At 43.0% G+C, this 15,963-nt stretch overlaps 1 protein-coding gene across 1 annotated transcript in view; it reads right to left on the bottom strand.

Annotated features, from left to right (window-relative positions):
• wdr11 (WD repeat domain 11) overlaps positions 1 to 15,963 on the bottom strand; it is a gene marked incomplete at its 3' end in the record, with an annotated part of 212,767 nt that overhangs the window by 170,757 nt on the left and 26,047 nt on the right. The window contains exon 6 of the mRNA XM_079512909.1: positions 1,515 to 1,680. Within this exon, the coding sequence (XP_079369035.1) occupies positions 1,515 to 1,680 (166 nt within the window). The remainder of the gene's footprint in view (positions 1 to 1,514; positions 1,681 to 15,963) is intronic.

The following is a 15,963-nucleotide window of genomic DNA, read 5'->3' as shown; positions in this document are numbered from 1 at the left end:
GTAGGTCTGCTATTTTTGAAAAATCGTGAAAATATTTATTTCAGAAAACTGGAGGATTTAGAAGATTTTTTTTAAATTTTGAGGTCAGGCCTAAATGAGTTAAAACAACTAAAAACATCCGTTTGCCGCCGCCTCTGATTGAGTTACTTTTCTTTTTTTTCTCCTTTCGATTTCTCTTCTGAACTGTAATTGTATATTATTTTCACTTCTTTTGTTTTTCATGCATCCTAACATCATTGTATAAGTGTTTCCTTCGCTTGATGTTCTGTGTAAATAAAATGGCCTTGCCTTGAAAGGATCCAGATAAGAGTATAGATACAAGGAGCTTGACTGCTTGACCGGGGATGGAATGGGATCTTTCAAGGTTGATCGTCTTTGATTTATTCCAGTGGAGCAATTATTAATCTACACCTTTTGATGATTTCTTGTACAGGGAGTTGGAATAGCGTGACTTGTTCTAAAGGTTCTCTCTGCATTTCAAGGCCTTTATTTGTCTCCCTTTGATGTAATTACGGTCACCACAACCCCTCCTTTAACCCATTATACCCCAATTCTACAAAGGCCTTCCAAATCAAGATTTTCAAAAATGATGTACAAGCTCGCAAGCACGGCATGAAGTGACACACTGTGAGCTTGTGTATCTGCTATTTTTGAATAGCCAACAACGCAAAAATCAAAAATGACAGATGCTTTCCCTGTTTTGATGGCTTAAATTGAGAGCCCACGCAAAACTGCCCAAAAATCACCTAGAAAATCCATTCACATTTTTTATAATTCAGCTGACTGTGGAGACACATGCTGGAACTTTTTACTTTGAAATGTTTTATAGTTTCTGAGTTATTTAATTTAAACGCCAAATGCATTCTCAATGGCGAAAACACAAACTTTGGCACCACGTATTAAAAAAAAAAAAATCATTGTTTTGATTATGATTTTTTTTAATAAAATAAAATAAAAATAAAAAAAATAAAAAATATATATATATTTTTGTTCTTTCAAAGACGTCCACAGACGTCTTGGGCTATGCCCGTGCGGTAATACCAATGACGTCCACAGACGTCTTGGGCACAAAATGTGTTTTAATATAGCTTACCTGTGCTAATTTACACCTGTTCTTTAAAGGCAGAGAAATGTAAAAACGGTCCCTTGCAAATGCCGTGTCAGTAAAACAACAGAAACCATAACCATCAACCACAATCCTATCTCCCATTATTTGTGTGATCATCCTTTACACGCAGCATATGCATACGAACACCAGGTGTGCTTCAGATGACTAGCAAAACGTGCTTCTGGACTGAATGTGTCTGAAACTCCAAGCTTAGTAAATATACTAGTCCTCAGTGGATGATACATGTGTGTATGCATGCATGTCTCTTTTTTTTGGTATTTCCTTGTTGTTCGTGTAATCTCGGCATCATTGTAAATGAGGGTCTCGCTCAATGATCTCTCAGAGAATTTTAAAAGGAGGTTGAATGAACGAACGAACAAATGAACGAACAAACAAACAAACCAACCTGGGCGAAGGGCACCCCGGAGCGCTCGATAGCCACCACGCCGACAGTCTGGCTGAGCTCCAGGTCTAGGATGAGGATCTCCCGGGGGTAGAGCAGCAGCATGTGGTTCCTCTTGGACGGCAGGTAGGACAGCTGCAGACAGTCATTGAGGGTCACCGCCTCCGCACTGTGGGGGGGGGGGGGGGGGGGGGGGGAAGTAAATCAGTGTTAGTTTCGTCAAGTCATTTTATTCTTTGGTTATTATACGCTCGGGTGTCGCGCTCTGAAAATAGTTTGTACAAAACACGTAACATGTAAAATCAGGCATTGTGACACCGTCAAGGCCAGCAAAATGTATTTATTTTTTGTCGACAAAAGCAACTGTAGCTTCAGTGACCACATTTTTAGTCAAATAAAAGTAGACCAAAACAAAACAAAATCTGATGAGTTCACTAAAATATGACTAAAACTAACCAACTCAAAATTTGCTGTCAACATTGAAAGTAAGACGTAGCTACAGTCATACAGTCAGAGGCGTCTGGGAACATTCATTAATTAATTCATGTTTATTTTGGCCTTCAAGTATATAACTTGTAGCCTATATGAAGAGTAGGCTATATGAAAGCATTTTATAAATTATACTATTATTTCACACAGGTGTTGCCAAATAACTAATTATCTTGCCAGTCAGATGCGCATATGACATATCTAGGTCATATCAATGTAATCAGCAGAGGCTGCAGAGCAGTGCTGCTTCTCACTCTGCACACACTGACTGACCAGCTAAGGTTTATGCCTACTTTAAACCATAATATGACAAAGCTTGGATTAATTCTTCTGAAAACGAGCAGCAAGCACAAAGTAAGTGATTGACACATTCAGGCGGGAATTGGATGTTATTGGAAATGGATGCACTGCTGCTGCTGACCACTGCGCTAAACATTATGACAGGCGTGTGGCGTGCGCGCGCGAGAGAGAGATAATTGATATATCATACTATAATTAACCAAATGTCTGAATGTGTGTCTGTGTGTCTGTATGTCTGTCTGAATGTGTGTCAGAAACACTGCTGTAGCTCCTCACTGCCTGCACCAATCACTTTTCACACAGGCATTGACCATAATAATATGGAGTTCTTAACGAAGCCCTTTTTCCAATTTAACAAATTATAGATTAATAATTTATTAGTGAATTAAAAATGCACTCAGGGCACAGTACCCCCTGCGGCCACAAGGGGGGGGGGGGGGGGGGGGGGGGGGGGGGGGCAACATCTCACAACGGGTAAGGGCTAGTAAATATAATGCACTCGTCTCGGATGTTACTCACAACTTCACAAGCAGCAGCTTTCCTTGCAGCAAATTGCAATAATAATGCCTTGATAATCCCGTCTAGTTTTAACGCAGGGCCCCGCGGCTGATTGGGGCGCGGTTGGATCGCAGGGCCCCGCGGCTGATTGGGGCGTGGTTGGATCGCAGGGCCCCGCGGCTGATTGGGGCGTGGTTGGATCGCAGGGCCCCGCGGCTGATTGGGGCGTGGTTGGATCGCAGGGCCCCGCGGCTGATTGGGGCGTGGTTGGATCGCAGGGCCCCGCGGCTGATTGGGGCGTGGTTGGATCGCAGGGCCCCGCGGCTGATTGGGGCGTGGTTGGATCGCAGGGCCCCGCGGCTGATTGGGGCGTGGTTGGATCGCAGGGCCCCGCGGCTGATTGGGGCGCGGTTGGACCCATGATTTTTGCAATGAATTTATCAAATGAAACTCTCAGCGAGGCTTTGAACTCTTATTTTTTGAGTGGTGTAAACCACTCCTACAACTGGCTTTTGTGTGCAGAAAAAAATGAGCATGGTTGCTATGTTCAAAATAATTTCTGACGTAATTAAATCACACCCGGGTGAACTGGATGACCGTAGCAACCATGGTCATTTTCTCTGCACAGAAAAAGCCAGTTGTGAAATCACATCCGGGTATGATTTCATTACGTCAGATCAGAGCTGATCAGGCTACATAATACCTTACCTTATTTCATTACGTCAGACATTACGTCAGACCACAGCTGATCATGCTATATAAAACCTTACACCACTCAGTTCACACGGGTGTGATTTTTTTCTCTACGAACTCGACTTTGTGTATTTCAACTTTCCCACCACCACACCGCCCTCCTACGCACAGTCGCACACCATCCACTTGACCACCACGTAGTGCGCTTGATAGATGACGCAGACACACAATGCCAGTGAGATTAATGTGAAATATGATCATGTAAGCAGAACTAGATTTTAGGACGCAGACACGCATCGTCAGCGAGTAGGCCTACTACTAAATGTGAAATATATCAACATGTAAGCAAAACTATAGATATTAGGTCCGAGATGGAAAGTGATTGTTAACATTTAAAAGCCTATTAAAAAGGGAGGGGGGGACGCTGCCCCCGCGAGGCGCGAGGCCCTGTGCGACGGCACCGTTCGCACTACCCTTAAAGCGGCCCTGCATACAGTAAGTGCAACAAATCACCTGGAAACTCTCAGGACATTTTAAAGAACGTGATGAAAATTGAAAACGAACGTGATGAAAACGAGCAATCTTCGTTCCTATCCCACCTATGGTCATGAAGTGTGGGTCAAGACCGAAAGAATAAGAATACAAGAGGCCGAAATGAGTTTTCTTCGACGGGTGGCTGGCATCTCCCTTAGAGATACGGTGAGAAGTTCAGTCACACGGGAGAGACTCGGAGTAGAGCCGCTGCTCCTTCGCCTGGAAAGGAGCCAGCTTAGGAGGTTCGGGCATCTGGTTAGGATGCCTCTCGGGCGTCTCCCTAGGGAGGTCCTCGTCCTCGACTGGGAGGAGACCCCCGGGGCAGACCAAGGCGCAGAAATACATCGCCTCAATGGCCTTGGAACGTCTCGGAATCCCCCAGGAGGAAGTCACTAATGTTGTTCTGGAGAGGGAAATCTGGAGCACTCTGGTGGAGCTGTTTCCCCCGCGAACAGACTACGGATAAGTGGTTGAAGATGGATGGATCGATGGATGGATCGATGGATGGATGGATGGATGGATGGTGATGAAAATTAACCCGTTTTATTACCCCAGTGTTTCCTTCCATGTTTAGTTACCGTCTTGGATATTAAAGGGGCATTCCACTCATTTTCAACATTTTACTATGTCATTAATATACCTTAGAGCTGTTGTGTGGAAATAATAAAAAAAGTCCCCCCATTCTGTGTTTCCTAGAACTAGAGATCTGAAAAAAATCATTAACATGGTGAAACACATCTTGATGATGTCATCAAGATGTGTTTCACCATGTTAATGATTTTATTCATACTTACAGTTCTAGGAAACACAGAATGGGGGGACCTTTTTATTATTTCCACACAACAGTTCTAAGGTATATTAATGACATAGTAAAATGTTGAAAATGAGTGGAATGCCCCTTTAATGTTTTTGTAATGTTTGATGTTCTAGTATGTAATGACCTCTCTTGTCTTGGGTATTCTGAAAGGTTGTTTTTTTTTACCTCAGATGTATCATTCAGATTTTGTTCCTCGTTTGATTGTTATTTGTGTGCAAATAAGCCAAGAAAAACGTATCATTCAGATTTTGTTCCTCGTTTGATTGTTATTTGTGTGCAAATAAGCCAAGAAAAACGTATCATTCAGATTTTGTTCCTCGTTTGATTGTTATTTGTGTGCAAATAAGCCAAGAAAAACGTAAACTAAATTTGCCTGAAGCAATATTTGCAGAGGGCTGAATTTCTAATGTGCATCATGTAACGAGCACATACTTCAGCCTCATTAATGAAAGAAATCAATCAAATCATTGCAGAATCACAGGCGGCATTATTACAGAGTGCAAAATAGCTGCCTAACATGTTGAGGCTTAGATATAAGGGGATATAATACATTGAACTATTATAAAGAATGTTAATATTGCCCTAGCACTTGCCTCGACGACCTTCAGGCGTATGCAAACTTGCAAAGGCTCCCCTTATGTAATTTAGATAGCATTTTATGTAGATATAGCACTCTATAGCGTAACCTCATAGTTTTATTGTACAGATATTCTACTCTTAGCTTCCTTATGATTCTTCATGACAATTTTGTATGTATTTGATGTATTACCATGTGTTGTTTTTGCGTACTGTAAGTCTTTCTGGATTAGACAATTTTGGGCGGGAACCCCTTTTGGTGTTAGCATCATGATAAGCTTTAGCTATTGAAAAATAGCAGATCTACAAGCTCGTAGCGCGCCACCGAGTGGCGCGCTACGAGCTTGTAGGTCTGCTATTTTTGAAAAATCGAACGACTGACATAGAAACATAGCTTTTTCAGAAAACTGTCAGGATGTAGAAGACATTTATAGAATCTGATCTCAGGTCAAAATGGGTTAAGAGCGTCTGCTAATTGCCTACATTGTAATAAGCGACTTTCTCATTTCTCCGATGGACAAGTAGATCTGTATTCATGTCTCCTCAGTCCTCATACAGCCGGCTGGGTGAGTTCGAGGCAAAGGAGGGTGAGCTGTGAGTGAACTCTTTAATGATGGGAGGGAGGCGGTTGAATTACGTCGGTATTGATTGGGCAACTTCAAAACAAATAGACTTTCTAGATTAAAATGTCTCGTCTCCGAAATGTTGTTTGCCAAGCATTTTAAACAGTTAACCCTCGTTTTATACTTCGTCATACGATGGTGCGAAGAAAGCAGGCGATTTACAAGAGCACACTGCGATGAGATGTGAGCTTGTTAAAGGGATAGTTCAGATTTTTTTAACTTAAGTTGTATGAAATACTTGCCATTAATATAGTGGTTGCAACTGTATTAATTGATTGCCCGAGTCCCATGGTGGGAGTTCTGCTCTGGTTTTGGTGAAATATCAAGTAGTTCCGGTCATTTTGTGGGGGGCACTGGGGGCCACGCAGTAAAAGTAAATTAATCCACAAAACTAACGTAATTTGTATTGTTGACCTATTTCTAAAATATTAGTGCAACTTTCGTTATTTTTTTACCCCTCTATCACATGGAACTATGTTTTTTGTGTCCATATCACTCATAGAGTATATAAAGGATAGAGACCGAACTGGAGCACTAGCCCCGCCCCCAAGCTATTCATTTCGATGGAGTTGCTCAGTGGCGTTTTGAAGCACCCGGAAGACTGCCGGAAGTACCTCCTCCGGACCTCAAATTTGAGGTCCGGGGTGACGTAGGGAAAATGGTCCTACGTGTTAAAGCCCAGATGCACGGGGTTTCCTCGTCATGAATCCACGGGTCCGCCTGCAGTCCTTCCTCATACCACTAGGGTCCAGAGCTTCAACGTTGAATAGCCTCACTGGCCCCTTGATATCACTACGCCCAAAAAATTGTTCCATGTGATAGAGGGGTCAAAGTTGAACGAAAGTCGCGCTAATATTTTAGAAATAGGTCAACAATACAAATTACGTTCGTTTTGTGGATTAATTTACTTTTACTGCGTGGCCTCAGTGCCCCCCACAAAATGACCAGAACTACTTAATATTGACCAAAACCAGAGCAGAACTCCCACCATGGGACTCGGGCAATCAATTAATACAGTTGCAACCACTATATTAATGCCAAGTATTTCATACAACTTAAGTTCAAAAAATCTGAACTATCCCTTTAAGTAAGTAAGTAAAGTTTATTTATAGAGCACATTTCACAGACAATTACAGTCACAAAGTGCTTTAACAACAATACAATTAAAACAAGTCAATAGTCAATAAAACAAGTCAAGAACTAAATCACTAATAAAGTAAGACAAAATAGAAAAAGTAGAGTAAAAAATAAAGCAATCAACATTTAACATTTAACCAGGCCGGCTATGGAAAGGCCTGTTTAAAAAGGTGAGTTTTGGCCTGGGCCGTGGCTCAGCGGTCCAGGCACCTTGGCTGGTAATCCAGTCTGGCAGTGTGCCGCGGGTTCGACTCCCGATCCCGACGGCCTTTACTGCATGTCACCCCCCATCTCTCTCCCCATTTCCTGTCAGCCTACTGTCTGTCCCTCCATAAAAAATATAAAATAAAGGCGAAAGCCACAAAAAAGAAAAAGTGAGTTTTCAACAGTCCTTTGAAAATGTCCACAGAATCCACAGTTCTTAGGTGTAGATGTAGATGGGCTTTTTTCATAGCTTTTTGTTTAATCTTTGAAGGTTGTTCCTATAATTCCATGCCCAAAATAGAGACGCCAAGCTGAAAGTGGTTAATGTGAGATAACTTAATCAACGCCTGTACAGGTGGTTCATTGAACTACTAGGCACGTTATTGACCAAGGCACACAAAGAGCCCCATCTCTCTCCTGGAACAAAGCAGTCACAGATGCTTAACTGTTCTGTTGGCACAAAGAACCTCAGAAGAGACTTTTCTTTATTCAAAGAATCGGGGGGAAAAAGTCAGCGGCCATAACTCATTGGTAGAGCTGCCTTCCTCTGGTTCCAGATAGATAAATAGAGATTGACTACAGGAGTCAGGACCATGCAGATCATTAGCATTGGCAGATGGATGCTAAGTTGTCTCAGGACAGGAGACCACATTTTAAGGACACGCCGTTTCCTCTAACTCACACTGCATTGTTGTGAGAGTTAGGAGCTAGAACTGCTGACCACGGCCGACCAAAGCTAAGACAACAGTGGGAAGGAGAAAAAAGAGAGATAGTATAGATGAAGAATGAGAGGCCAGAACAGAAGACTGTGCCTCAGCATATCTATCTAGAACAGCAGCAAAGGCATCACCCCTGACTTTACACCTGAAGTTACCCCACACTATCATCAATAAACCAAGAAGAAGAAAGGGGGAAGAAAGCTCCCCAGTTCCCAAACCAACAGACCCTCCTCACCTCTGCCTGTGTTGGGTTTTATGAAGTGTACTGCAGTAGATGATGCACAGAATAATACAATGACACTCTGACACAAGCACACAAACACACTAGACCCAAGTAACGCATTTTATTTAGGCCTTGCGGTTATTTTGTTAGACTAGTTGTTTGGGTAGAGAGAAACACACACACACACACCACCTTATGGGTGTTTCTCTACAACTGATGATGTGCTCAGAAGCAGGTTTGCCAATTTTTCTTGAATTAATGCAGCAATCAATCATTTGTGTGATGTGTATATCGAGCTCCAAAGGAAAACACAATAAATATAATTTTGAGTTCCCTGGCAGTTGTGAGTTAATAAGATTTAGTCATTGTTGTTACAGAACTGTTGTGGTCGTGCTCTCTGCATATTTCCAAATACGTGTTTTACAACTAAACTCTTGTTTCAGGCATAGAAGATATAGAATCCAGGTTTGGAATAACGTGTTCCTTCCACGCGCTACATCCAACCAGGGAAACTCCCCCCTGTCAGGCGTAAAGGAGCAACTTGGACACTCATGCATGAAGGAAGCATGAGTTCAAGTCCGTTGCTCTCCCCAGGTTGGCGGAGGGTGTGTAGAGCCCAGGATCACATTAGATCATTGACACAGGGGTGAAAAATGGGTTACAAAAATCGTGGGATAAAAATTATAATAATAAAAAAAAAGAATCCAGGTTTGGCAGGGTATGATGTCACATACAATAAGAGCGTGCATACAATGAAAGGAAATGAAAACAAAAATGAATAGCCAAATTTTGATTTGTAGACTGCAGTGTGCGTGTGCGTGCGTGCGTGCGTGCGTGCGTTTGCAGGCATGAAAGCTAATCACAAGAGAGTTTGGAAATGCAGCCATTGGAATGGCAGCCAATCTCCGGACAACCACCATTCGAATCAATCCAAAGCACTGTGCTGGCCAAAAAGAGTAACATGTGCCAAGATGAGTCACAAAACGTGAATGGTAGGCCTACTGTCCTGTGTTTCGTCTTATAGAGCTTCTGATAAGAGCCTGGCTAAAAGGAGCTGCCCAGCGGTGCTACCCCCCGTTTCTATCATCCAGATGGAGAGAGAGAGAGAGAGAGAGAGAGAGAGAGAGCATGAGAGATTACACCAGACTTGGGGCTATAAAAGAAAGATCCAACACTTGGACAAAGCCGGAGAAATTGAAAGCGTAATTCGAGGCGCCATTACAGAACAAGAGACCGAGCCATTACAGAGAAAGAGACCGAGAGGGGAAGAAAGAGAGTGACGTGGGGGACGGGGTGGGGGGGGCAGAGAGAGAACATGATTAAGAGAAGGACAAATAGCTTTCGGAGAGCAAGAAGAGGGACAATGATGTGAAATGCAAGGGGTAGAATATGGACAAGTAAGATTAATCCATTTAGGCCGGGAACGCATCCATGTCACCTTAGCGCGTAACCACCTTAACCATTATTTTAAACTTTAGCGGTCGAAACATAGCAGATCTACAAGCTCATAGCGCAGCACTCAGCGCCATGCTATGAGCTTGTAGATCTGCTATTTTTTTTAAATCGTGAAAATGTGTCGCAAATCATTGAATGTACACTTTCACAGCAAACGTTTTTAACCCAAATCTTTGCTTTTGGAAGGTCCCTGTGGAACAACATTATGTTCAGATGGGGGTGGACGGCCAATTACATATAATTTGTGGGGTCCTTGACATGAAATAGTTTGAGAACCACTGACATAGAAACATAGGTTTTTCAGGAAACTGTCAGTACTTTAGAAGACATTTTGTAGAGTCCTAACGGGGTTAAGAGAAGGACAAATAGCTTTCGGATGAGCAACAAGAGGGACATGATGTGAAATGCAAGGCTTATAATATGTAGTATAAGATTAATGGGAGGGTCTGTTATTACTGCTAGTTGGGTGGGTGGCGAGGCTGGGGAGGTGCTGCTATAAATAAAGTAGACCGACACGTCACAAATACAACCACTCATGGGAACTAGCTGGCAGCACATCAACCTGGATCTGGGCTGTTGGATCCTTCTCAACTTCTTCGAAACGAATGCCTTACGTACGTGATATTAGGGAGCTGACATGGTAAATAGTGCAAAGAATGAGGTCAGGCATTAATCTCTGCACGCTAAAATAGTGTCGCTGTCGGAGAGAAACATGGTATCTCTCCAGATTTCATCTCTTTGGGTTTTTTTTGCATAAATGAAAGCCCTACGTCAGGGGTTTTCAACTGATTGTGAACCAGGGGCCACCACCCTGACTTGGAATCAACCTGGGGCCCATCTCTTTGGGGTTTTTTTGCATAAATGAAAGCCCTATGTCAGGGGTTTTCAACTGATTGTGAACCAGGGGCCACCACCCTGACTTGGAATCAACCTGGGGCCCACTGTTGTGTTGGGTGGGGATATGGGCTAATGCTTTTGTAACACTTTCTATGCATCCCATGTGTATACATCCCACTGTTTCTCAAACAATTGTCCACTGACTGACATCATTTCCTAATAATAATGACTCAACCAGACAATCCACTGCACTTCCCCCTCTTGAGATTCTTACTCCCTTTTTCTGTTGAATTTCTGGACCTCCAATTTGTCGGTAAATGACTACATGGACAAATCCTACATTTTATTACATTTACAATTACTAAATGAATGGTCAGGGACCACATGCAATACTTCCAGGGACCACCAGTGGTCCACGGACCACCTGTTGAAAACCCCTGCCTTACGTAATACTTTGTCAGGTGAGTCAAGAGCAGTGAATGGCAGAATGTGCATACTTGTTGTATGATGTACACATCTGTGATTTTACATTTTTGAAAGATAAAAAAGGGGGGGGAAAAGAAACGTTTTTGAAAACTACTAATAATGACATTCCTAAAATATGGATGCCAGGTTTAAAGTGGTTTGTTGGTTTTATAAATATTTAATCAATGAAAAGTATTAAGCAGAGCTTGTGACTAAATAAGACGGGCAACTGTAGAATGCAGCTGCCCGTCTTCTCATCGGAACCAAAAAACGAGACCACATCACCCCAGTTCTGGCCTCTCTCCATTGGCTCCCTGTTAAGTTTAGAATAGATTTTAAGGTGCTTTTATTTGTTTTTAAATCACTTCACGGTCCCTCTCCCTCCTACCTCTCTGACCTAATTGTGCCCTACGTCCCATCTAGAGCATTAAGGTCTGCAGACAAGCTGCTGCTGGTCGAGTTCACGACTAGTAAGAGGAACAGGGGTGATCGTGCTTTTGCGGCTGCGGGCCCCAAACTCTGGAACATGCTGCCCCTCCATAATAGATCTGCCGAGTCAATTGGGGCTTTTAAATCCCTCCTCAAAACTCATCTGTTCTCCCTCGCCTTTAACTGCACCTGATGTACCTGTATATTGATTTCCTGCTCTGTGCTATTGTATTAGGGGCAGCGGTGGCCGAACGGTTTGCGGAGCGGTCTTGTTATCGGAAGGTCGCCAGTTCGAATCCCCGGACCGGCACGTTAAAATTACCACCGCTGAAGTGCCCTTGAGCAAGGCATTGAACCCCTACCATGAAATGTTCTATGAGCAGGGTGTGGCTGTAAACAAGCATCTCGAGCTTAGTCCATTCACCCTGGGTAAACAAAGAACTTTGCTTTGTATGCTCTGTTTTATATTTTATTGTCCCTTCTCATTGTTTTATATTGCTATGCTCTACTGTCTTGTTTTACTCTGTTCAGCACTTTGGTCAGCTTTGGCTGTTGTAAAGGTGCTATACAAATAAAGTTTGATTTGATTTGATTTGAAACAACAACTACAGAACATTGGATCCATTGGAACACAGATCACTCCACGGATAATTGTGTAAATCAGTCTATTGCTAGTCAATCTTTTCCCCCCGGTTGCTGTAAATCTTGACTCTAACTTTTAATACTGTGACCAAACACTTGCTTGTCTTGATTAATTGTGCAATTAACAGTCTTAAAATAAAACATGTGACACCCCCCCGCTGCCAAAGCACAATTAGATCTATAGTCCTGGCTGCCAAATTCTCTTCTCAGCCAAGTGTTAATAATTAAGTGCAATGTTCTACCCGGAGTTAATTTCTTTAACACGGTAAAATCCTCAGTGTGAATGGTTCATTAGTTCCATTTGGACAGTTGTAGATCCATTTGGTTCCATTTGTACACTTTGAGACTTAACCCATTTTGGGCGGGAACCCCTTTTGGTATGTTATAATTTAGCTATTGAAAAATAGCAGATCTACAAGCTCATAGCACGAGCTTGTAGGTTTGCTATTTTTGAAAAATCGTGAAAATATTTATTTCAGAAAACTGGAGGATTTAGAAGAATCTTTTTAAAATGTCGACGCCGATTCTAAAAGCGCCTCTAAATCCTGACCTAAGTTTTCCGAAAAACTTCAAATATTGATATAGCAGCATCAATCTTTTTACATTTTTGAATACTGTACACTGTACAGTATACTGTGTACAGAACCCCAAAATGGGTTCCTGGCCTGAGGGGGTAAAACACCAAAAGGGGTTCTCGCCCAGAATGGGTTAAATGAATACTGAGGATTGTACTGTGTACCGTTCCCCCCCACCAAACCGCTGTACCAGCTTGTACATGACGAGGTAAGCGACCATGCATCAAGCTCTACAATGTAGTGGGAGAGATAGATAGGATAAGACCATGGATCAAGCTCTACAATGTAGTGGGAGAGATAGATAGGATACTGGTTGTACATGACGAGGTAAGCGACCATATGCATCAAGCTCTACAATGTAGTGGGAGAGATAGATAGGATACTGGTTGTACATGACGAGGTAAGCGACCATATGCATCAAGCTCTACAATGTAGTGGGGGAGATAGATAGGATACTGGTTGTACATGACGAGGTAAGCGACCATATGCATCAAGCTCTACAATGTAGTGGGAGAGATAGATAGGATACTGGTTGTACATGACGAGGTAAGCGACCATATGCATCAAGCACTACAATGTAGTGGGAGAGATAGATAGGATACTGGTTGTACATGACGAGGTAAGCGACCATGCATCAAGCTCTACAATGTAGTGGGAGAGATAGATAGGATACGACCATGCATCAAGCTCTACAATGTAGTGGGAGAGATAGATAGGATACTGGTTGGTCCCAAATGACACTTATTATTGGGCCTCTACGAGTAGACTACTAGACTACTAGGCCTGGCTTCAGCCTGAAGCATCGGTGTTGTGGCAGAACTCTGGGACAACGAACAACAACAAAAGAAAATCACACTCATGTAAAATGAGGGGCGCTCTTATCATCATAGCCTACTGGCGGCGGTGGCTCAGGGGTAGAGTGGATGGATGGTAACCGCAAGGTTGCCTGTTCGAACCCGGGCTCCCCCAGAGTTAGTGTCGAAGTGTCCTTGAGCAAGACACTGAACCCCTAATTGCTCCTGATGTGCTGGCTGGTGCCTTGCATGGTTTCTGCCGCCATCGGTGTATGAATGTGAGTGTGAATGGGTGAATTGATGCACAATCTATGTAAAGCGCCTTGGATGAAGGCGCTATATAAATGCACCATTTTCCATTTACTACATCATCACATTCCAACCAATCAAATCTAAAATTCACACAGACAGACAAAGCCGGGCACTCAACAATGTTGATCACAAAAACTATATACTGTAGGTACACTAAAGTATACTACATTATACACCTGTGTCCTGTCCTCCTTGTGTGCCAATGAACATGAAGTTTAATATCTGCACATCATGTTTAATTGCCAGATTAATTGCCTGCTTTATTTGATTTGTTATTCTGCTGTTTTATTGTTGGGAATCACTTTGTTATTGAAACGTGACATTATCATCAAATAGCATCTACACTTGTCATTAAAAAAAAGCCTGAAGCCTGTCATTTCATACTCTGGCAAATTCATTGCATAACAAATTATACTGACGAATAGCTTTGCATGAATGGGTTAGTTAGATCACAATATAATATCTGAGTAATGGGCAGAGCTAAGCACCACAGAGGGAGCATGTCTTTCTGTAAGCTGCAGTGCCAAATTGATGACATCTAAAGAGCACCTGTGGATTTCATTATAGAGGGACGTGGGCGTGTTATTGCTCCCACGAGACTGCCGTTTCAAATTGGACTTTGCACTCATATCGGCAGATTAGAAAGTTTAATTAAACAAACAAGGCTAATTGCTCACCATAACCATCTTTACACCAGATATTGAGCATTGCTTTAAACCATTTTGGGCGGGAACCCCTTTTGGTGTTAGCATTATGTTATGCTTTAGCTATTGAAAAATAGCAGATCTACAATCTACAACCGAGTGGCGTGCTATGAGCTTGTAGGTCTGCTATTTTTGAAAAATCGAAGAACTACTGACATAGAAACATAGCTTTTTCAGAAAACTGTCAGGATGTAGAAGACATTTTTAGAATCTGATCTCAGGTCAAAATGGGTTAAACAAACAAGGCTAATTGCTCACCATAACCATCTTTACACCAGAAATTGGGCGTAGCTTTAATAAGCGTATGATAAATGAGGACCTTAGGCTTGTTCCACCTTCGGTTTGTAACTGACTAAAAGAAGATGACTGTGCCACATGTGCGCGCAACAATACTTGGATGTCATGTTGCGTGCCAGCCTATACATGCAGTATAAACTCAGCACAGTAACAGCATTTGTCGTCTAAGATCTCCACTCAACCTTTTCAACCTTCTAAAAGAGTACAACTAGCTCAAAATGACCTGTGCCCCTCCACCAGGGCAGGTCAGGTTGTGGCCTCCTGGTGGCGCTATATATATAATAGGCCATTTCTTCTTACGCCTTGGATGATTTGAGGCATTTTGTTCCAAAAAATGTGTTTTGCAAAAATCCACCTGTTGGTGCCGCTATAACAGGCCAATGTGAAAAGGGTGGGATATATCCCTCAGCCTAGTAAGAAAGTCTGTGAAAGATTTCACGTAAATTGCACGCTGCGTTCATGATTTGAGGCTTTTTGTTCAAAACGGGCCAATCCACACGGACGGACGGACACACGGACGGAGTGCAAAACATACTCTCTCCCCATGCCTTCGGCCTGGTGGAGACAATAAAACATACTCTCTACCCATGCCTTCGGCCTGGTGGAGAATGAAACATACTCTCTCCCCATGCCTTCGGCCTGGTGGAGAATGAAACATACTCTCTCCCCATGCCTTCGGCCTGGTGGAGAATGAAACCTACTCTCTCCCCATGCCTTCGGCCTGGTGGAGACAATAAAACATACTCTCTACCCATGCCTTCGGCCTGGTGGAGAATGAAACATACTCTCTCCCCATGCCTTCGGCCTGGTGGAGAATGAAACATACTCTCTCCCCATGCCTTCGGCCTGGTGGAGAATGAAACATACTCTCTCCCCATGCCTTCGGCCTGGTGGAGAATGAAACATACTCTCTCCCCATGCCTTCGGCCTGGTGGAGAATGAAACATACTCTCTCCCCATGCCTTCGGCCTGGTGGAGAATGAAACATACTCTCTCCCCATGCCTTCGGCCTGGTGGAGAATGAAACATACTCTCTACCCATGCCTTCGGTCTGGTGGAGAATGAAACATACTCTCTCCCCATGCCTTCGGCCTGGTGGAGAATGAAACATACTCTCTCCCCATGCCTT

Source organism: Electrona antarctica, assembly GCF_951216825.1.
Source record: "Electrona antarctica genome assembly, chromosome: 10".
NCBI lineage: Eukaryota > Metazoa > Chordata > Actinopteri > Myctophiformes > Myctophidae > Electrona > Electrona antarctica.
Note: the sequence above shows the minus strand (reverse complement) of the source record. Positions and strands in the feature narration are given on the sequence as shown.